Below are 22,825 nucleotides of genomic sequence, written 5' to 3' on the forward strand. Positions count from 1 at the left end.
TCAGAGTTTGCTGATGTAGCTGTTGTTGGTTGCAGAGCAATTGCTGATGTAGCTTGTTGTGGTGCAGTAGTTGCTTGATGTAGCTGTGTGGGTAGTAGTGTGATTGTAGCAGTTGTTGGTTGCAGTAAGTTGCTGATGTAGCTGTTGTTGGTGCAGTAGCTGCTGATGTAGCTGTTGTTGGTGCAGTAGTTGCTGATGTAGCTGTTGTTGGTGCAGTAGTTGCTGATGTAGTTGTTGGATCTGTAACTGGACTTGCTGTAAAACATTTTACGTAAATATTAGATTTTGTGTTTAAGTTCAGAAGTTTGTAATGTCAAGAATCTCACACTAGTGTCTCACTCAGCTACTCTGTGTTCAGCTGTGTTGAGTGAATGGACTGAAGTTTACAACACTGAACAATGTTAAAGCTGTTATGAGACATTTCTGTTCTTCCATTTATTGTGTAGCAACATCATTTTTTGAAGACACCATGAGCTGCCTGTTATTTCAGAAGTTTTCTCTACTGATTACAGTGTCACATTGTGTTGTGTTTACTTACCTAACACTTGGACTGAGCTGGGGTTTATGGTCAGGTTGAAGCTACTGCCAGAATTATTTACACCTTCAACAAAGGTTTGAGCAACGACACTGTTCTGTGGGAGATCTGGAGTGGAAATATTCCGATTGAACAAAATCTCGATATCTGCTTGAGTTTCATCTACTTTTGTGACTTGAGCAGGCCTGTATTATAAAACAAAAGGAAACATGTAGAAATTGCATTAAAACATTGTGTTGCTGTGATTCCCATGATCCTAAAAACAACAGATTGTCACGATTGTGTTACGGAGGAGACTTCATCCACAAATGAAACCAAAGGACTGAAAGGAAAGGGCTTTATTTCACACAGACAGTTATAACAAACAATGACCAGTAGATGTCCATGAAGGGCTAGTTCAGATGAGAGTGAGCAACATCCAGCGACTTGCAGATCAGCGGCCTTGTTTCTCCAACGTATCTGCGAGCGGGATCTCCGTTGCTAACCATACATGTCTTAAAAGCCCGACTCCAGTCGGGATAAAAGGGGCGCTGAGCTCCTTGCTCAGTGGAACAAGCTACCAGTCTGTGTGAAACAACAGGAGAACACAGGGCACAACAAAATACTTCCCTGGTCTCCTCTCGAGTCTGTGAGATGAATGACGGTGGAAAGAAAGTCTCAGTCGATCCTCCGACGACTGGGAAGCACAACGTATCCTCCGACGTGTGCTGAGAAGTTACGTGCCGTGAGTAACGGGGAGGTTGGTAAACAGACAACCCGGCAGCTGCCCATGGCGCCACCAGGTGTATAAGAACCCCTGTGTAACCAACGAGGCGCAGGTGAAAACAATAACTAATGATACAAAAGTGTATTGTGTTAGTCAACTGAATGTAAATGTTTTTACTTGAACTGTTTCAAGAGGCATCGGTCAAACTTCTCAGGAAATTTTTTTCTGTATGTGTCATTGCACTGAAGAGAGAAAGCAAAATGAAGACATGGAGTTAGAATTACGTTTAAAAGAAAATTGAATTTTAGTAAAAAACTTTTTGATGCAGCTGACATGACATTTTTTAAAATTTATTTTAAAGATATTTTTTTCTTGACTTATCATTATGTTTTAAACAGTGTGGGAGACAAAAGGACAGTAAATGTGGCTAAACATGCAAGAAAACTGTGACTGGACTTGAACCACAGTTAAAAATGTGTCATAAACCACAGCAACATGAAAATCTTTCCACTTCACCTGACTTGACCTTAAGTGAAATATTTTTTGCAGTGATTCAGACAAAACTGAAACCGTAAATAAAAAATATAATCAGCATGAAATCTGACTCACTAATCCTACAAGTTGATTTTCCAGATCTTTGTAACGCTTGCTGTTTGTGTCACTGAGCTCGGGTGAATATGTTTCGCTTGACAAATCAGCTGTGATTAAATAGACAGGTCGATGTGTGAGGGTAGTTGTTTTTTGTTGTGGTTTTTGCTTCAGTTGTAGTTGGAGTAGTTGCTTCAGTTTTGGTTATTGTTAAATCATATATGGTTGTCTGAGTAGTCGTTTCAGTTTTTACATCTCCATTAATCAATATATTCTTTCCAATTGCTGGTTTTGCAACCAAATGCATCCAAATATTGAAGAAGACATTTGTATTAAAAAGAATTCATAACATTGTGACTTTTAAGTTGCTTTTCTTGATAAGATAAATATATCTTATCAGAATATAAGAATAACAGAATATAAGATAAATATATTTTTGTTTCAGGATATTAAAATATATTCTTACACTTACTGCTAATATTTTGCCAAAAACTTTCATAGAGAAGGAGCCGAATCTGAATATAGTATTCTGCAAAGCAGAGGTTTGTCTAAATATCTATTTCAAATATTCTCACAATTATTTGTTTTATGGAAATTGCCCCCATAGTCAAGTGGACATGGCAGGCACTTAATGTGCAGAAGCTAAGTTTGTGATGGCAGCGGTGTGATAGTCTGTCTCCCTGTTTATTGTCTACCTTTCTGTGACTTACTGTCAGGTGTTTAAAAAAAAAGGCCTGTTGTGGTCACTGCTTGGTCAGCCTGTGTGTGTTTGCAGGCATCATGCTGGAGAAATGGAGCACTGCTTTATAGCTTTTAACAAAATTGCTGTACCATTATTTCAATTTAGAAGATGTAGACGCAGCGGAGTATGTTTGACTGAGATATAAAATTATTAATAACCTTATTGCTACAGACATTGGACCCCTGCTATTAGTAACAATAGGATTCTTAATTTGTTGATGTGTTTGCATGTAAAAGTGTATTATTACCACAGTTGTGAAAAGAAAGTCTACACTTGCCATAATATTGTAAATTAAAGAAAATGAACAAATACCTTTATTGAACTTCTAACTTCTTCTGAAGCAAGATTTCCAAAAATATTATGACTGTAGTAATGATTTATAAGGAAATATCTGACAAAATTAGGACAAATGCTAAAATATGTATTGATATAATAGTGTACACATGTAATAAAAATGTACTTACCCAAAATTGAAAGATGCAAAATGTGAAGTTAGTAATTCACATTTTCTATGTGCTATTGATGATTTTCACCTTTTCACTGTTCATATAAAACATAGGTGATAAAGTTTTCAGAAATGTTGTGAAACCTTACTGACAACAAACTCCTTACTGGTTTGACTAACCAAACCCCCACAGGTAAAATCCTCTCAGATTTTTGCCTAAGTACATGAATGTCTCCCCTCATTTTGTTGTCAAAGAAGAATAAATGCAGGTAAATTCCAGCTATATATATGAAGTTCTACCAGTATGACTACATGTATGTCAAACAAATAAATTATACATATACATAGTTCCTGGGAAATGAAATGGAGCAAAAACAAAGGTGACACCCTCTTTAAGTTCTATGGTTTTACATACGGGGGCATAACAAAAAAAATACAACCCCAGATGACCAACAATATATGACATATGTTTTTATTTTATTTAAACTAAGCCAGAATGCAGAAACAGTGTGTGAAAATATATGTTTCAGTAACATGTAAGACCATCTTTAGCAGAAATAACTTAAAGTAATGATTTTCTGTGTGATTTTATCTGTCTCTCACTTCTCACTCTGGACGAATTTTGTTCCACTCTTGTTTACAGTGTTGATGTTTAAGGGCATGAGTTTATGCACAGTTCCCTTAAGCTCCTGCCACCTCATTTAAATCAAGTTGACTTGGCCACTGCAGCACCTTGAGTTTTTTCTTTTACAGTCATTCTGTTGCAGATTCCCTTAAGTCATGCTGCCACGTTCTTTCTACAGAAAAGATGCTTTCTCTTGGCAACCCTTTCAAAACAGGTATACTTGTGCAGATTTGCACTGTCATGATCGTTAAATTTAACATGTTACCTGAGGCCTGTAGACTCATAGATGTGGCTCTTTGGTTTTTTGCATTTTCTCTCTTTCTCACAGTAGAATATTGTTTAGAAATGGCCACATAACTCTTCCCAAATGAATGGTGTTCTAAAGGTGTTCACACTTTCTGATAACCATTTAATCTAGTGTATTTGAGCAGCACCACTTTGCTGCTAATTACCTTTTCATTTTCTATGGAAGCAGAAAGGGTGTAATTAGTTTTTCACACGCTGCTTCTGCTTTTTGACTTAGATTTTAATAAATAAATAATGACATGGTTTCGCTTGAATGTCCCCTTTCTGCGTTCACCATTTCACTTTAACTATTTAAAGAAACAATTTAAAGAACTTGTTTCTTTTTAGTTTTGCTATTAATTTTAAACCATTTTAAACCATTTTCCCACATAGTTGTTTAATGGCAATGTATCCATCTGTTTTATCTTTAAGTGCTTGCTATTGTCATTATTATAGCATAGTCTAGATTAGTGACGCCTTGGACTATGCAGCCTATCCCTGTGCTATTTTTGTATTGTGCTTCATAGAAATTACCTGTCAATCAAACAACACTGATGTGGATTTGCTCCTCCCTCACTTAAAGGTCATTGCAAACCATTGCATAACAGGTTTTCCTGATTCAGACATGATGCAACAATGGTCTAATAGACACAAACACATTATTAGTTTTCAATTATATAATTAATTAGTATTTGTGTATCAGGCTGTTTATTTTAGATCTATTGGACTAGCATTGAATTTACGGTACATGAAAAAGTGAAATTCTTTTCCCATAATAGGGAAGGACATATCTTTCCAGTGACGCTATTTACAGCCTGAGTACAATCCACTGTGCTTTCTTTAAGTATATTATCCTTATATTTTATTTGCATTTTTGTGCTGATAGTAATGCTGCAGATATTATTACATTGCAGCAACACACTAAGAATCCCATTAACAACATAGAAAAAAGTATGGTGATTCACAGGTGGACAAGCTTAGGTTACAAGGTTACAGTAAGATCACACTGTTAAAGTGTTTAAGGAATTAATGGTGGTACTGATGTGGCACAAGCATAAATTGCGCAAGCCCTTCTGTCATTGTAAAAACACACCACTCTGTTGCTCCATAGCCATGGTGAATTAATATAGTAAAATAAATGTATCTGCATTTTATTTTATTTATTTATTCTTCTTCTTATCAGTATTATTATTATTATTTGAATGAGTCTGTTTGAAGTCAGATGGCAGCACAGTAGCTTGGTGGTTAGCACTGTTGCCTCACAGCAACAAGGTTCCTGGTCTGAAACCCATCAGGGGCCTTTCTGTGTGGAGTCTGCATGTTCTCCCTGTGCTTGTGTGGGTTTCCTCCAGGTACTCTGGTTTCCTCCCACAGTCCAAAAACATGTATGTCAGGTTGATTGGTGACTCTAAATTGCCCATAGGAGTGAGTGTGAGTGTGTGAGGTTGTTTGTCTCTATGTGGCCCTGTGATGGACTGGTGACCTGTCCAGGGTGTACCCCTGCCTTCCACCCAAAGAGAGCTGGGACAGGCTCCAGCCTTATTATACAGGGATCCTGTGACCCTGGTTAGGAATAAGGCGGTATAGATGATGGATGGTTAGGTAGATTAATGGATATTTGAAGTCAGGAATGTGAGAGATGCCAGCACTGCAATGCTGAATGAGCTGTGTTGGCTGGGTGCCATTGGAATATGAGAACATTATGTGAAACAGTTTTAAGAAGATCCAGCCAGGGTAACACATAATCACAACCTGATATGCCCCTGGTTTCTATTTTCATTGTGGCCTACTTTCTAGAAATGGATTATCCTTGCATATTGACAATGTTTTGTTTGAAAACCGAACAGTAAACAGATCCTAGACTTAAAATTGTCTGATCATTCTCCAAAAAGAAGGTTACTTTTCTATGAAAGTCTCCAGTGTTCAAGACTACTGTGCATCTCCCTTTTTCAGCAGGCAGGATGGTCGTAGTATCATCTTTCAGTAGGGATGACAGGGCCAGAGAAGCCATACATGTTCAAATGGAAAAATCCTCCCTTAACAGAGGTGAGGGGCTCAGACATAACCTATCTTCAGTCTATCAGGCTGCCTTTTCATCTCTTCCCAGGATGCTAAGGAACACACCTCAGGGAGGATACACTGTACACCCAGATAAACTGGAGTTTCCTACCAGCTTTCTCTTAGACTGATGAAGCTACTTGGTTAGTGGTGAAACATTTGGACCTAACAACTAGAAGTCCAGTTGCCATGACTCAGCTTCTACATAAATTCACCATGTAACATGTAACATTTGCAAAACTTGGGTAATACATTCAAAACCTTTCCAGTCAAAATAACAAAATAAAAGAAAATGTTTATTCATTCAGCTTCAGAGCTTTTCTGCTGTTAAAAGTCACCTACTGGGTTTAAAGCACACAAGTCATTTAAAGGTGGAAGATCAAGATACATTGGTGAGATAATGTCCAGGTGAAATAAGGTAAGGTATGGCAGTGACGTTCTGATATGTTTGCTTTCCTATGAGGTTCATACATAATGATACACAGTCAGGAGGGCTGCATGTAACAATGATTTCCATTCTTCATTAAGCTATTATTTCTGCGATTAATTTGTAAAATGTTCAGTTCCCAGAGCAAAACTCTTAAAGTTATTTGTTTTGTCTAACCAAGTAATGTTCATTTCCTTTCTTACTTCCTTGCATGATACTAACTCATACTTGAATGCCCGAAGCATCCAGAAAAACTTGGTATACTGGCTTCCTGCAGTAAGGTGTCAATAAGCTAATTCCTTTATAATGACAACCTGTGTGCTGCAAAAGAACAATAAAGCTTTTTATAGAGCTCTACAATAGAGTTATAGGCGTCAACCCTAATAAGCTGCTTTTTATTGCTCATTAAAAGTCACCTGTTGTTTACCTCAATAGACACATTTGAATAGAGCAGTGACAAAAAAAGACCACCCCTTGGAATAACATACAGTAGGTAAACAATTTAATTCATACCAGTAACTCCGATTGTCATTTACCATGAAACTGTACTCTAAGTTGATTTATTACTTTAAAAACATTATAGTGTGATTGTCTTTTTCAATTTACTTGCCAAACCCTGTCTGCCTGCAGGTAGGATCACAGCTGACCCTTCTCACCCTGGTCATTGACTCTTTGTGCCACTTCCCGCAGGCAGGATGTTACGATCCATTCGAACTAGAACCTCATGCCATAAAAACAGCTTCTTCCCACCTGCCATCAGACTCGCTAACACTAAACAACACTGACCTGCTCTGTCACTTTAGTACAGTCACCGTACCTTGTTCCTGTCATCCACTTGATGACTTTTGCACAGTTTATCCCACTGCACTACTTAGTCATATTGTGTTGCTCTTTCTGTAAATTCAGTTTGTAAATAAGAAAAGTATACATACAGTATTTTTTTATTTCACTGCACCTTACTTCATTCTATTTTATCTATGCTGCTTATTTAGGACACTTAATGTATGTTACATGTAAGTCGTCATGTCTATGCTCTATGTTTGCACCATCTCACCAAAAGAAATTCCTTATAATGTGAACCCCTCACTTATTTGGCAATAAACCTGTTTCTGATTCTGATTCTAAAAATGGTGGCACTTTTTATAGAATGCTACTGAGGCAGAGATAGTATCAGAATAATATTCAGTTTGGTAGATCAGCCCTAACATGCCAACATTAAGCAACAAACTGCCAATAGTTTGGCATAATGTAGGATAACAACACTAGTTGTTTAACTAAAGTCCAACAACACATGCACCTCCATAACCTTAGGGTTATTTAGCATTCACTCACTGCTATAAACACTGGCATTTCTGAAATGGTAAAAAGTATTTAACGCACACAGTGATAATGACTACTTCACTTCAGTGCGTCAAAAAACTGTGTTAAGTTGCAAAATGAGGTTGAAAAGAGAATTTAGTGTATCACCATATATCAGCTGTCACTCTGACAGAAAGCTATTTTCCCCAGAGGGAACCCAGACAAAAGAGAAATCCTTTGTCAAAATTTTTAAGAAGACATACCACACAAACACCTGTGTTCTCAGCCCCATTAGGAACAAATACAGAAGCAGGTCGAATGTGCTTGTTGATCCAATACAAACTTCAGGAAATACAAAAATGTACTGTTAGAGTTTTAATGAACTTATAACAATTTTAGCTCATAACATAAAAAAATAATGTGTTAGTGTTATCCTTTTCATCATTTTGCAGTGTATTTTTAATGCAACCTCATTTGCATTATTTAACAGCATTGCTCTATGAAACATGCTTTCAGTACAGTTCATTCACATTCACATAAAAACACATTTTTGATCTATGTCCTTTACACTTTATATGGAGACATGTTTTGTTTTTATTTTTTCAAACTAGGTTTGAGGAACTTTAGTGTCACCTTTACATTTACATAGTTTGTCCAGCAGGGATCATCAGTGAGCTTGTTTTTAACACTGTAATGCCCTATTCACTGTTTCTTAAGTTCAAATCTAAACAACCTGTAATGAAATTTTCTCTTATTTGTTGTTTAGAAGTTTTTTTTACTAGATTTGTTTAAATGTCCAAATATTAATATCAGTAACAATCTGAGTTGTAGTTTGTATTTTTTTTTATTTTAGTAACACATTTGACAAAACACATTAATAATTAATAATAATTAAATATATTTTTTCTACACTTTACCTGTGATTTGTCACCTACACTGACGCACTCTGATAATGACGACCATAGCCCACAATGTAATCTTGAGGTTCTGAGTAATTCTATTCTGGGAAAAGCGTCTACAACTTTTTTTTTTTTTAATTGATGGATGAAAAGGAGACTAAACCTTGTCTTGTAGGTTACATGACACAGGAGAAAAAAGGGGGGACAGCAAACTGAAAGATGTCAAAACATCAAATTAATGAAATGGAAAATTCATTTATAATACCATCAAAATCACTTTAAACCTGTACTCACAATTCACAAGTAACTGACGGACCAGTTAGAGTGTCACTGATGCTACAGTTGCTAATCTTGGTGCACCACCGACCTACCGATTTGTTGTTGCTTTGAGTGATAATAAGGGTCAAAATAGGTAAAGTGCCCATTGTTGATCTGGTGATCTTGCTGAAGTTGAATCCAACCTTGGATGTTTCATGTGTATGACGTCATATTAAAAACAGCTGATTAACCATTACTCACTTCAGCTCACTCATTAGACTCAGCAAAGGTCAAATGATCTGTTCAGCACGAATTCATAGTTTAATTTATATAAACTCTAACATTAGAGGGGAATCAGTCACAAAAGCAACGAATGAAATGCCTGTGCAGAATGTTACTATAATAAGTGCCTGTCATTTTTTGGTTAGGGTTATTTAGGGACAATATTTTACCAGTCTTTCACAGCTTTCACTTCTATGAATCTCACTCATGACAACAATATGATGAAGAGAAATTTATTAGGCTTCTTTGATACATATATACAGTGTATGATATGTACGACAGACTGTTTCTGTTTTTACGCTTTAAGCTCTACAGATTTAATCATCCCAACTTCTGACAACAATTCAGCCTAATGAATATCCATGAGTCCTACTTCAGTGGCGAGGGACAGGATTATGTCCCTAAAAGACCCAATATGGTATCAATCTAACATTTTTAGCTGTTATTTTGGTAGTAGTATTGGGGTGAAGTAGAAAATTAGATTCTGGTGTGTTTCTATCTAAACAAGTAGCATTTTAGCAAATTTGTCAGACTGTGTAAACTCTGCAGCTACAAAATGAGAAAGATGTTAGAAAGATGAATAAACATGGAGAGGAGTCAGTGATAAACTGATGAAGCAGGATTTTGCGATGCATTACAAAAACATTTATTATGTATAAGTTATAGGATAACTTATACTTATAGGATATGAGTTATAGGATATTAATACATTGTTTACAAACAAAATACAGTTTAAAAATTTGTATTAAATTTGATAAAGAAAAAAATAGTAAAATACCACACAAATTCACATATAACTCTTACAAATAAATTATGAATTCTCTGATATAGTTCATTTGTTTGTCTGTTGGTTGTTTTTTTTGGGCTCAGTCTGATGAGGGACTAATCTTGGTTCAGTCTCTCTAGGAATTAATGTCGGTTTAAGTCTCATGAGGAACTGCACATGTTGAAGAATGTGGTACCACAGCTTACCCACATCTTCAGTATGCTGAACTAAGATGCAATGAAGTGATACACAGAAAAGGAGAATTAAAGAAACAAATTCTTGGCAAATGAACATGCATTTTCATAAGCACTAATAATTTTATTCTGTATTTGTGTACAGACCAGTTAAACTACAGATAGTAGGTTAAGGTTAGGAACTATACTGCTCAGAAGATGAAGAAAATTAAACCCTTTCTACAGGCAGACACCTTTTCAATGAACTGATTGCTCCTTGATTTATTGATATTTTGTTGATAAAATTATACAATTGTGTAAATACACTGTAGGTTATTAGAATATAGTTGCTACCCACTGCACAATGGTGGATAACTAAAATGTGCTTATTGCTGAAAGACCACACTGTAAATATGCAGGTTAAAATCACAGAATGAAAAGAAAATGAAACACTGAGCCTATTGAGAAAAGCTGATTGTGAAAGTAGATGTAGAAAACAAGGAGACATATTTTCACTGTAGTATCTTCAGCAGCATCAAATTACAGTGATAATAGTTTTTATTACCACTTTTGATGGTAAAACTTTGTAATGTGGTATAGATATTATAGAATTTTTATATCCTGATCATCTTGAAGACTTAGTTTCTACTAATGATATATAAAAGTACAAGTATAGGTGAGCTCACAGAATTCACCTACAATATGTAAGATAATATGTTGAAATAATAACTTAGTAGTCATACAGAATATTGTTTCGACTGAATACTTCATGAATTCATTATCAATACATTCTTCATAAATCTGACTGGGTCACGGTTTGGGGGAAAAGTGTTACTGAAAGTTTTTATAGTCAACTTTACTAGCTGAGTAACACTTATCCATTATCCTGGCTATTATAAATCTCACATTTAAATGTAAATATTTTAGTTTTGGTTGTTTTCATTTTAAAACTTTACAATAATATATCTGTTTAGTTTCAGTGGACATGCTTAAAGTTGTCCTCCCCATTTACAATAATAGAAATAGATACATTAGAAAATGTTCTAACAAAGATCTTGTTATAAATGTGTCATATATGATTTGTGATCCTCAGAGGTATTCATATATTTGTAATGGGAACAACATCCTTCATACCAGTTCGTGTTTTCATATTTTAACATGGGCATCAGCACGGACACTATTGCTGACTTGACAGCAGCCATGACAGCAGCACCAGACAGAATGCAGTGATGAGACTGATCTTGTGGCTTGCTCCACTTGACACAGCTGTAAATGATGAGAAAACACACAAAACATCACTTTAACAAACACTTCCTAAGGTTATAAATGTTGCATAAGTTAACATTGAAAATTGCTTACAAGTGCCATTCACAACAATTGAGGTGATGTCAATGTTGAACTCTGTGATGTTTGAAGATGCACTGATCAAAACATTTGCAATCTGACTGTTGTTAGGAACCAGTGTAGCTGCGAATCCAACGGTCATTGTGTTGATGATCGATCCTTGACTGCAAAATAAATGATCAACAAATATTTATTAATTCATTTGTATGAATTTGCAACCAACATTCTTAAGATTTTACCCATGTAACTGTAATAAATTACCTGAATGAATAATTTCTCAGGAACCGGAATGAAGAAAATGCTTTTTGGTAGAAAGGTGTAAGCTGTAGAAAAACAAGCAAACAAATTGTCAGTGCATTTAACTTATAAGCTTGTTTTTTACTTCACCTTAGCAATGTGTGTTTGGATGGTGCATGTTCCTTTCACTAATTTCCCAGTCTAGAACTAAAACTATATACTTCATATTGCACAATACTGTGATATTAAAAATAAACTGTAGAATAGATCTGATTAATTAGGATGAAAACATCATGCTTGGGTTCACTCTAAGACAGAGACTTACAGTGTTGTTTATTAAGGAGGCTCGACGTATGAACGCTGAAGATGATGTATCCAGAAGGTCACTTGTAAATGTTTCTCCAGCAGATCTGAAAATCAGACTCTTTGTTGTGACTGCCTCAGCTGTTGTACTTATTGATGTGGTTGTAGGTTGGATTGCTGTTGTCGTTGTGCTTGTAGTCGTACTTGAGGCAGTGGTATTCGTGGTATTTAAACTTGGGGATGTTGTTGTGGCATTTAGTGTAGTATTTGTTTCTGTAAAAAATAAATAAAATAAAAAAAAATATATATATATATACATAGTAGACAGAGGGCCTTGTTCTGAGCATTACAATATTCTCTATATACATGTGTATTTATATATCATGAGTCACAGTAAAGTCGTCTGTTGGTCATGTTGGACTTCATGTAAATTATGACAAATAACTTTGATGTCAAGGTCATTAATTGTAAAGAGAGTGACAAGGGTTGCTTTTAACCTCATCTTTAGTTGCACAAATAAATTATGCTGGGTTATTTTCAGATGAATATTTCAGAAATCATCAAGGCAACATAGGTGTTTGCTGTGGTTCACCACAATAGTACCACACACAACAATACAAACACACACACATTCAATACAATGAAAAATATACATTGATGAGTGTATTTTTTTGTGCTTATATTTACTTACGGACTACTTGGATTGAGGTGGCTTGGATACTGATGCTGAAGTTGTTGCTGGGGTTAGACACAGCTTCTACTAATGTTTGTGCAACAGCATCAGCCTTTGGGATTTCGGCAGGTGAAGCAGTTTTATTGAACTCAATCCCCATCTCTGCCTCAGTATTATCTGCTCGAGTTTTAGCTGCAGCGAGACTGCATTTAAAAAAAATGCACATATCTTAGTCAAGTTAAATTACCATTTTTATATGTGTATGTATCTGTAACATTTCTATAATTGCTGGTATAATAAAGAATATAAGTTAAACTACTGATGACCACAGTAAAGCAAAGTTAGACAAATAAAAATGAAAATGTTACCTGAACCTAATAACGTAACTGCGGATGAAAAGAATGCCAAATTTTTTCCTGTAGATGATGTCATACTGTGGAAAGAATGCAAATATAAAATATTAACAAAGTAAAAATGTGGTATTCTCCATTTAACTTAATATATGTAGAGATAAAAGTTGCAATGTGTCCATAGAGATGTTCTACTCACCACTTCCACAACTTGTGCTTCTAATTTCTTAAACACAGGGCTGCTTTTATCACTAAGTTCTGGTGTAAATGGTATCGTCATGACTGCTGTGAGAATCACAATTGGTACAGGAGCTGCAGTTGTAGTAGCAGTAGTAGTAGTTGTTGGGGTTGACACCTTGACAGTTGTCGGTGTCACAGTTGATGTTAACAAACCAGTAGTTGTGTCAGTTGTGGTTGTTGCCTTAGTCGTGGCAGTAGTAGTTTCAGTGGTGGTCGTGGGAGTAGTTGTTTCAGTTGTGGTCGTGGCAGTAGTTGTTTCAGTTGTGGTCGTGGGAGTAGTTGTTTCAGTTGTGGTCGTGGGAGTAGTTGTTTCAGTTGTGGTTGAGGGAGTAGTTGTTTCCGTTGTGGTCGAGGGAGCAGTTGTTTCCGTTGTGGTCGAGGGAGCAGTTGTTTCCGTTGTGGTTGAGGGAGCAGTTGTTTCCGTTGTGGTTGAGGGAGTAGTTGTTTCTGTTGTGGTGGTTTCAGTTGTGGTTGAGGGAGTAGTTGTTTCAGTGGTGGTTGTGGCAGTAGTTGTTTCAGTGGTGGTTGAGGGAGTAGTTGTTTCAGTGGTGGTTGTGGCAGTAGTTGTTTCAGTTGTGGTTGAGGGAGTAGTTGTTTCAGTTGTGGTTGTAGTTTCAGTTGTGGTCGTGGGAGTAGTTGTTTCAGTTGTGGTTGAGGGAGTAGTTGTTTCAGTTGTGGTTGAGGGAGTAGTTGTTTCAGTTGTGGTTGTTTCAGTTGTGGTCGTGGGAGTAGTTGTTTCAGTTGTGGTTGTTTCAGTTGTGGTCGTGGCAGTAGTTGTTTCAGTTGTGGTGGTTTCAGTTGTGGTTGAGGGAGTAGTTGTTTCAGTTGTGGTTGAGGGAGTAGTTGTTTCAGTGGTGGTTGTGGGAGTAGTTGTTTCAGTGGTGGTTGAGGGAGTAGTTGTTTCAGTGGTGGTTGAGGGAGTAGTTGTTTCAGTGGTGGTTGTGGCAGTAGTTGTTTCAGTTGTGGTTGAGGGAGTAGTTGTTTCAGTTGTGGTTGAGGGAGTAGTTGTTTCAGTTGTGGTGGTTTCAGTTGTGGTTGAGGGAGTAGTTGTTTCAGTTGTGGTGGTTTCAGTTGTGGTTGAGGGAGTAGTTGTTTCAGTTGTGGTTGTGGCAGTAGTTGTTTCAGTTGTGGTCGTGGCAGTAGTTGTTTCAGTTGTGGTCGAGGGAGTAGTTGTTTCAGTTGTGGTTGTGGCAGTAGTTGTTTCAGTTGTGGTCGAGGGAGTAGTTGTTTCAGTTGTGGTTGAGGGAGTAGTTGTTTCAGTTGTGGTTGTGGCAGTAGTTGTTTCAGTTGTGGTGGTTTCAGTTGTGGTTGAGGGAGTAGTTGTTTCAGTTGTGGTCGTGGCAGTAGTTGTTTCAGTTGTGGTCGTGGCAGTAGTTGTTTCAGTTGTGGTGGTTTCAGTTGTGGTCGAGGGAGTAGTTGTTTCAGTTGTGGTCGTGGCAGTAGTTGTTTCAGTTGTGGTTGTGGCAGTAGTTGTTTCAGTTGTGGTGGTTTCAGTTGTGGTCGAGGGAGTAGTTGTTTCAGTTGTGGTCGTGGGAGTAGTTGTTTCAGTTGTGGTTGTGGCAGTAGTTGTTTCAGTTGTGGTTGTGGCAGTAGTTGTTTCAGTTGTGGTGGTTTCAGTTGTGGTCGAGGGAGTAGTTGTTTCAGTTGTGGTCGTGGGAGTAGTTGTTTCAGTTGTGGTTGTGGCAGTAGTTGTTTCAGTTGTGGTTGTGGGAGTAGTTGTTTCAGTTGTGGTCGTGGCAGTAGTTGTTTCAGTTGTGGTCGAGGGAATAGTTGTTTCAGTTGTGGTGGTTTCAGTTGTGGTCGAGGGAGTAGTTATTTCATTTGTGGTCGTGGCAGTAGTTGTTTCAGTTGTGGTTGAGGGAGTAGTTGTTTCAGTTGTGGTGGTTTCAGTTGTGGTTGAGGGAGTAGTTGTTTCAGTTGTGGTCGTGGCAGTAGTCGTTTCAGTTGTGGTCGAGGGAGTAGTAGTTTCAGTTGTGGTGGTTTCAGTTGTGGTCGAGGGAGTAGTTGTTTCAGTTGTGGTCGTGGCAGTAGTTGTTTCAGTTGTGGTCGTGGCAGTAGTTGTTTCAGTTGTGGTCGTGGCAGTAGTTGTTTCAGTTGTGGTCGAGGGAGTAGTTGTTTCAGTTGTGGTCGTGGCAGTAGTTGTTTCAGTTGTGGTCGTGGCAGTAGTTGTTTCAGTTGTGGTCGAGGGAGTAGTAGTTTCAGTTGTGGTTGTGGCAGTAGTTGTTTCAGTTGTGGTCGTGGGAGTAGTTGTTTCAGTTGTGGTTGAGGGAGTAGTTGTTTTCAGTTGTGGTTGTGGGAGTAGTTGTCTCAGTTGTGGTGGTTTCTGTTGTGGTTGAGGGAGTAGTTATTTCATTTGTGGTCGAGGGAGTAGTTGTTTCAGTTGTGGTCGTGGCAGTAGTTTGTTTCAGTTGTGGTTGTGGGCAGTAGTTGTTTCAGTTGTGGTGGTTTCAGTTGTGGTTGAGGGAGTAGTTGTTTCAGTTGTGGTCGTGGGAGTAGTTGTTTCAGTTGTGGTTGTGGCAGTAGTTGTTTCAGTTGTGGTTGTGGGAGTAGTTGTTTCAGTTGTGGTTGTGGCAGTAGTTGTTTCAGTTGTGGTTGAGGGAGTAGTTGTTTCAGTTGTGGTCGTGGCAGTAGTTGTTTCAGTTGTGGTTGTGGCAGTAGTTGTTTCAGTTGTGGTGGTTTCAGTTGTGGTTGAGGGAGTAGTTGTTTCAGTTGTGGTTGTGGCAGTAGTTGTTTCAGTTGTGGTTGAGGGAGTAGTTGTTTCAGTTGTGGTGGTTTCAGTTGTGGTTGAGGGAGTAGTTGTTTCAGTTGTGGTTGTGGCAGTAGTTGTTTCAGTTGTGGTTGAGGGAGTAGTTGTTTCAGTTGTGGTGGTTTCAGTTGTGGTTGAGGGAGTAGTTGTTTCAGTTGTGGTTGAGGGAGTAGTTGTTTCAGTTGTGGTTGAGGGAGTAGTTGTTTCAGTGGTGGTTGAGGGAGTAGTTGTTTCAGTGGTGGTTGAGGGAGTAGTTGTTTCTGTTGTGGTGGATTCAGTTGTTGTTGATGGAGTAGTTGTTTCAGTGGTGGTTGAGGGAGTAGTTGTTTCTGTTGTGGTGGATTCAGTTGTTGTTGAGGGAGTAGTTGTTTCAGTTGTGGTGGTTTCAGTTGTGGTTGAGGGAGTAGTTGTTTCAGTTGTGGTTGTGGCAGTAGTTGTTTCAGTTGTGGTCGAGGGAGTAGTTGTTTCAGTTGTGGTCGTGGGAGTAGTTGTTTCAGTTGTGGTTGAGGGAGTAGTTGTTTCAGTTGTGGTTGTGGCAGTAGTTGTTTCAGTTGTGGTGGTTTCAGTTGTGGTTGAGGGAGTAGTTGTTTCAGTTGTGGTGGATTCAGTTGTTGTTGAGGGAGTAGTTGTTTCAGTTGTGGTGGTTTCAGTTGTGGTTGAGGGAGTAGTTGTTTCAGTTGTGGTTGAGGGAGTAGTTGTTTCAGTTGTGGTTGTGGCAGTAGTTGTTTCAGTTGTGGTTGAGGGAGTAGTTGTTTCAGTTGTGGTTGTGGCAGTAGTTGTTTCAGTTGTGGTCGTGGGAGTAGTTGTTTCAGTTGTGGTCGTGGCAGTAGTTTCAGTTGTGGTTGTGGAAGTAGTTGTTTCAGTTGTGGTCGAGGGAGTAGTTGTTTCAGTTGTGGTTGTGGCAGTAGTTGTTTCAGTTGTGGTCGTGGGAGTAGTTGTTTCAGTTGTGGTCGTGGCAGTAGTTTCAGTTGTGGTTGTGGCAGTAGTTGTTTCAGTTGTGGTTGAGGGAGTAGTTGTTTCAGTTGTGGTGGTTTCAGTTGTGGTTGAGGGAGTAGTTGTTTCAGTTGTGGTTGTGGGAGTAGTTGTTTCAGTTGTGGTTGTGGCAGTAGTTGTTTCAGTTGTGGTTGAGGGAGTAGTTGTTTCAGTTGTGGTTGAGGGAGTAGTTGTTTCAGTTGTGGTTGTGGCAGTAGTTGTTTCAGTTGTGGTCGTGGCAGTAGTTGTTTCAGTTGTGGTCGAGGGAGTAGTTGTTTCAGTTGTGGTCGTGGGAGTAGTTGTTTCAGTTGTGGTTGTGGGAGTAGTTGTTTCAGTTGTGGTTGAGGGAGTAGTTGTTTCAGTGGTGGTTGTGGCAGTAGTTGTTTCAGTTGTGGTTGTGGCAGTAGTTGTTTCAGTTGTGGTTGAGGGAGTAGTTGTTTCAGTTGTGGTTGTGGCAGTAGTTGTTTCAGTTGTGGTTGTGGCAGTAGTTGTTTCAGTTGTGGTTGAGGGAGTAGTTGTTTCAGTTGTGGTCGTGGCAGTAGTTGTTTCTGTTGTGGTTGAGGGAGTAGTTGTTTCAGTGGTGGTTGAGGGAGTAGTTGTTTCAGTGGTGGTTGTGGCAGTAGTTGTTTCAGTTGTGGGTTGAGGGAGTAGTTGTTTCAGTTGTGGTTGTGGCAGTAGTTGTTTCAGTTGTGGTTGTGGGAGTAGTTGTTTCAGTGGTGGTTGTGGCAGTAGTTGTTTCAGTGGTGGTTGAGGGAGTAGTTGTTTCAGTGGTGGTTGTGGCAGTAGTTGTTTCAGTTGTGGTTGAGGGAGTAGTTGTTTCAGTTGTGGTTGTGGCAGTAGTTGTTTCAGTTGTGGTCGTGGCAGTAGTCGTTTCAGTTGTGGTTGAGGGAGTAGTCGTTTCAGTTGTGGTCATGGCAGTAGTAGTTTCAGTTGTGGTTGAGGGAGTAGTCGTTTCAGTTGTGGTCGTTGCAGTAGTTGTTTCAGTTGTGGTCGTGGCAGTAGTTGTTTCAGTTGTGGTTGAGGGAGTAGTCGTTTCAGTTGTGGTCATGGCAGTAGTAGTTTCAGTTGTGGTTGAGGGAGTAGTTGTTTCAGTTGTGGTCGTGGCAGTAGTTGTTTCAGTTGTGGTTGAGGGAGTAGTTGTTTCAGTTGTGGTCGTGGCAGTAGTTGTTTCAGTTGTGGTTGAGGGAGTAGTTGTTTCAGTTGTGGTCATGGCAGTAGTAGTTTCAGTTGTGGTTGAGGGAGTAGTTGTTTCAGTTGTGGTTGTGGCAGTAGTTGTTTCCGTTGTGGTTGAGGGAGTAGTTGTTTCAGTTGTGGTTGTGGCAGTAGTTGTTTCAGTTGTGGGTTGAGGGAGTAGTTGTTTCAGTTGTGGTCGTGGCAGTAGTTGTTTCAGTTGTGGTTGAGGGAGTAGTTGTTTCAGTTGTGGTTGTGGCAGTAGTTGTTTCAGTTGTCGTTGAGGGAGTAGTTGTTTCAGTTGTGGTCGTGGCAGTAGTTGTTTCAGTTGTGGTCGTGGCAGTAGTTGTGTCAGTTGTGGTCATGGTAGTTGATGCTTTTTTTACAAAAAAAAAAAAAAAAATATTAGATCCTTATCTCCAGTATTTTGACCACATTCATTTCATTATAATCACCAACTTACCTGTAAGTATCAGGAGACTTAATAAGACTGGACCATACCCCATTGTGTCTGCCCTTGGTCCTGCAGTATTTGAGGGTACAGTGATTCATTTAAACAAACAGCGTATGTACAAAAACATCTTACAACACTGAATATTTTGTTTGTAATGAAAGTTGTACCTAGCATTAATGACTGGTATTTTGTAATTTGAATTAAACTGCCTAGTGCCTATGTGTACCTAGCTAAGCACAGTCTACTACAAGAGATCTGCAATAAATGTACGCTGATGATATATGACATCTTTTAGAGCTGAGTTCATTTTAGATGCTATAATTTGGGCTGCTGGTGAACTGTACTTCATTATACAGAGTTAAATTTTACTTATTTAGCCTAGCTTGATTGATATATACATAGTTTTATAATGCAGCCTAATAAAAGACATACACTGAAATGTTACAAATTGTAATTATGTTTACTTTAATATATTTTTTTCATATGTATACAAAGGACAAAGCTAAATAAAATATATTATGTGCACAAATGAGTAAACCATTCTTTAACCCAGTCATAAGTCACAAGCAGTCCTAAGCTCTAACCAGCTATAGCCATACAGTCACGTTACTCCACCTCTGATATTGCTAGCAAATAGGAGAAACAAAAAATGAGGCTACTGTGCTATAAGGACAGAACTGCATCCAAAAGCACAATTTAGTTTTATTATTTTAATTTTATTGTAGTGTATTTGGGTTATTGAAAACATAAGCATAACTTAGAATTCATTATATATATAAAACACATATAAACATAATTTTACTTACCGCTCTCTCAAAATGAAAAATTAATAAATAATGTTAGATGTCCTTAGTTCTGGGAATACCTCTTGTAAAGCCACCTGTTTATTGAGTCCTTATATATTTTGTTGTAAAGTAAAAAGACGTGATGTCAGAAACCCTGCCCAGTCTGACACCAATTCATTGCTGAGCACTGAGCGCTATTGTTTATGCATTCCACAAAAGTGAACCAGCCAGATTTTATCTGAAATCTCACAAAGACAGACCTGTAATATAATTGAAATCTATATATATAAAGAATTGATCAGATTTCAGACAAAAAATGTTTTACCTAATTTAATACATTTACAAACAAAAACTAAGTATTTGGCTATTTTATTATGATATTTTGTTAGCTTATTTTACACATCCATAGTTTTCCATGGTACATTGGTGCACCTGTACATTTTTATGTTATCTCTCTCTTTTGAGGTTCATTCATGGGCTCATGTTGTGTTCTAGCCAAACAACGTCACAGCGTTTACAATAGCTAAGATGGTACATTTATCATTGACTGGAATAGACTGGAATTCAAAAGTAGCAAGTCATAACGCATAATTACCCAGAACTTAAACACTGACACCAGCTACATGTAGATGTTTGGGAGTACAATCAGATAATAACAGATCATTATAGAATTTTTGTAAATGTATCAATTCAGTTTGTTTGTGCTGCAATAAATCACAAGAGAAATCATTGTGAAAGAACAAACACACACTATGTTGTAGGCTGCTGGGGCCAGTAACTGCACATCAGCACACATTAACCTCCACATATGCAGCGATACACTCCCAGTCAATAAACATTAACAGTGTTCCCCATTCAAAGACAGGCAGTCACATTTATATCCTGTAACACTGTGCTATAACAATCACGTCACATGACCTGAATACACACTGTAGAAGGTAAGACAGTAGAGAAATTTTAAAATAATAAATGGTGACAAATATAGCACTGAATATATAATCAAAAACAATGTTTATTTCATAAGTAGTAATTTCCTAATGATAAATTAATTGATTTGTTAAAAAAGTGGAAAAAAAAGAGTCAACAAATGGTCAAAGTCAGTAAACAACACAACATGGAAGAAAACTTCAGTTCATCACAACACACTATACACAGGATTTGTTAAAGTTACATATAATGTATAGGCATACCTTCATATATTATTGGACTATAAAGTATGTACAAATTTTCCAAGTCAGAGGAGTAAATGGAAATCATTAAACATATACAGTACATGGCATTACAAAAACAAATACAGACATAAAATTGTAAACACACCCTGATTACTCGTCAGGCGGTGTGACGCCTCCCCTTATATGTGTCTTTAACGCGAGCATTTCTGTCCTGAGGCGGTGAGCTTACTTTTGAATTACATGTCGGGCTTTTCCAGTACATTTAACATTCACCACTGTCCCTGTGTGTCCTCCAGTCAAAGGGACGCACTGTAATCATACTAAAACACCACCACCCCCTTCCCTGGGGTGTCTAATGGATACAGTATGTTGGATTTTCCCCCCACTGCCATTAATTGATCAGTATGGTTGTCACTTGGTACTGGTTTTGTAATTGATCTAAAGAAAAACGATTAAAGGCACAAGTGCACAGCCAGTGGCACCTTGTATCTTTCTGTGTACTTAGCATCAAGTGGAAATAAAATGTCCTGCGCTCATTCTTTCAGAAGGAGAAGGAGACCTTGTTGTTTGACCACACCCCAGATGGCGAACTTATTGTGAACCTGTCCCCAGACTCGGAGGAGCCCAGCACCGAGGAGCAGGTGCAGTTGGTGCATTCGGAAACTTATATTTCAGTTTAAATCTTTTATTAGATGTCTTGGTACCATTTCTTAGAATGATATGTTTAAAAACAGGATTTCAATGTTGTCAATGAAAGTTTTAAACTGTTGAAAAGGACATTGTGCATAAAAACAGAAAAATGGGGTATAACTGGCATAACCACCACAAATATGTTCGACTGTGGCCAACAGTTAAGATAACTGTGACATGTCACAACCATTTGTAGCTAAATGATCTATTTTTGTCTATACACATTCTTCAGCTGACGCGCAGGTCACTTATCAGTCCTCTGCACACAGAGGAAAAAAACAACACACTGACAAAAACCTTAGGTGTATCAGACTGATCCCATTAAGAAAATCTGCAAATTTGTAGACAAGCAGCAGGTGGAATGGATTAAACATTTCTTTTTGTCTTATTTGAAAATGTTTGAGAGCAGTGCATCATTCTTCACGCACTCACTGCTGCACTGTAGACAGGCATGGGATCAGAGGCAGACTCACAATAAGGATTTCAAGATTTTCAATTTACACTTATGGCGGCAATTGGGAGATCTGTGAAATTGAAGGAGAGAGATCATTTACTACAGAGTAGATCCTGACACAATTAAAACATCAATATGGACTTTAGAATCTCATAGTGATATTCTAAGTATAGTGTATCTATACTTAAATTATATGTATATTTATAATTAAACATTCCCGAGGCTACTAGCCTCATGCACTGTACTTTTGGCTTTTGAACAAATTACACAAAAATATGTGATGTTAACAGAAAAGCTATTTTTTTGTCTTCTGTTTCAATTTTTTATCAAGCGCTAGCTGGATGTAGAATTGTATTTATCATGAAAATATGTGTAAGATAACAGCCTTCTCCTTTGGACTCTTTTCAAGGAATGAATATGTTAAACTATTATTTGGAAGTGTGTAATTACCTCACTTGTGTTGTTCTGGTCAGGAGAATGTGAAACTGTGAAAGTTGTCCGAATCACTGTTGGGTAATCAAAGACAAGATACTTAACGGCAGCAACTTTGGGACTATATTTTAAAAACACTATATTTGCCCCTGGTAAAGGAACAGATGTAACATCACTTTCCAGCTGTGTTCTGTTGTTTTGGGTAGTATTTCGTGTGGATAAAGCTGGAGAAGATGTTAAAGGCAGATAAGATGTGGAGGTTGAGGCAACATGTGTTGTCACTGTCAGTTGAGGCATCTGAGGTGTTGACAGCGAGATTGATGGCACCGTTGAAGTGGGAGCAGTTGACGTTGATGTTTCTATTGTGGGTGCATTGGATTGTGTCGGTGAAGCTGTGGATGTAGTTGATGGTGTAGATTGTGGTGTTGTTGATTCTATTGTGGTTTGAGGAGATTGAGATTGCAAAGTTGTGGATGAAACAGGTGGTAAAGCATCTGGTGTTGGTTCTACTGTGGGTGGACTTGATTGTGTTGCTGTGGATGCCATAGTTGTTGAACTTTCTGGGATTGTTGATTCTATTCTGGACCCACTGGATTGTGTTGATACAGATGTAGATGTAGTTGATGGTGTAGATTGTGCTGTTGTTGACTCTGCTGTCGTTGGACTAAATTGAGCTTGCAGAGTTGTGGATACAACAGTAGACGTGGCTTCTGGT

General features: G+C 38.1%; 1 protein-coding gene and 1 long non-coding RNA gene across 2 annotated transcripts; both read right to left on the bottom strand.

Moving 5' to 3' along the window:
• Positions 1–226: 226 nt before the first annotated feature.
• Positions 227–1,507, bottom strand: LOC113138514 (uncharacterized). The gene is made up of 3 exons (XR_003296469.1): positions 1,419–1,507; positions 539–720; positions 227–255 (listed from the first exon to the last, which is right to left on the bottom strand). It is a non-coding gene; the product is annotated as an uncharacterized LOC113138514 (long non-coding RNA).
• A 12,515-nt stretch (positions 1,508–14,022) lies between these two features.
• Positions 14,023–17,169, bottom strand: LOC113125299 (mucin-2-like; the record flags this gene model as incomplete). The annotated part of the gene is made up of 2 exons (XM_026298670.2): positions 14,023–15,492; positions 15,745–17,169. Coding segments are annotated over 2 exons (2,895 nt in total), but the record flags the coding sequence as incomplete, so codon positions are not given.
• Positions 17,170–22,825: the final 5,656 nt, after the last annotated feature.

This window comes from Mastacembelus armatus, chromosome 18 (assembly GCF_900324485.2).
Source record: "Mastacembelus armatus chromosome 18, fMasArm1.2, whole genome shotgun sequence".
Lineage (NCBI taxonomy): Eukaryota > Metazoa > Chordata > Actinopteri > Synbranchiformes > Mastacembelidae > Mastacembelus > Mastacembelus armatus.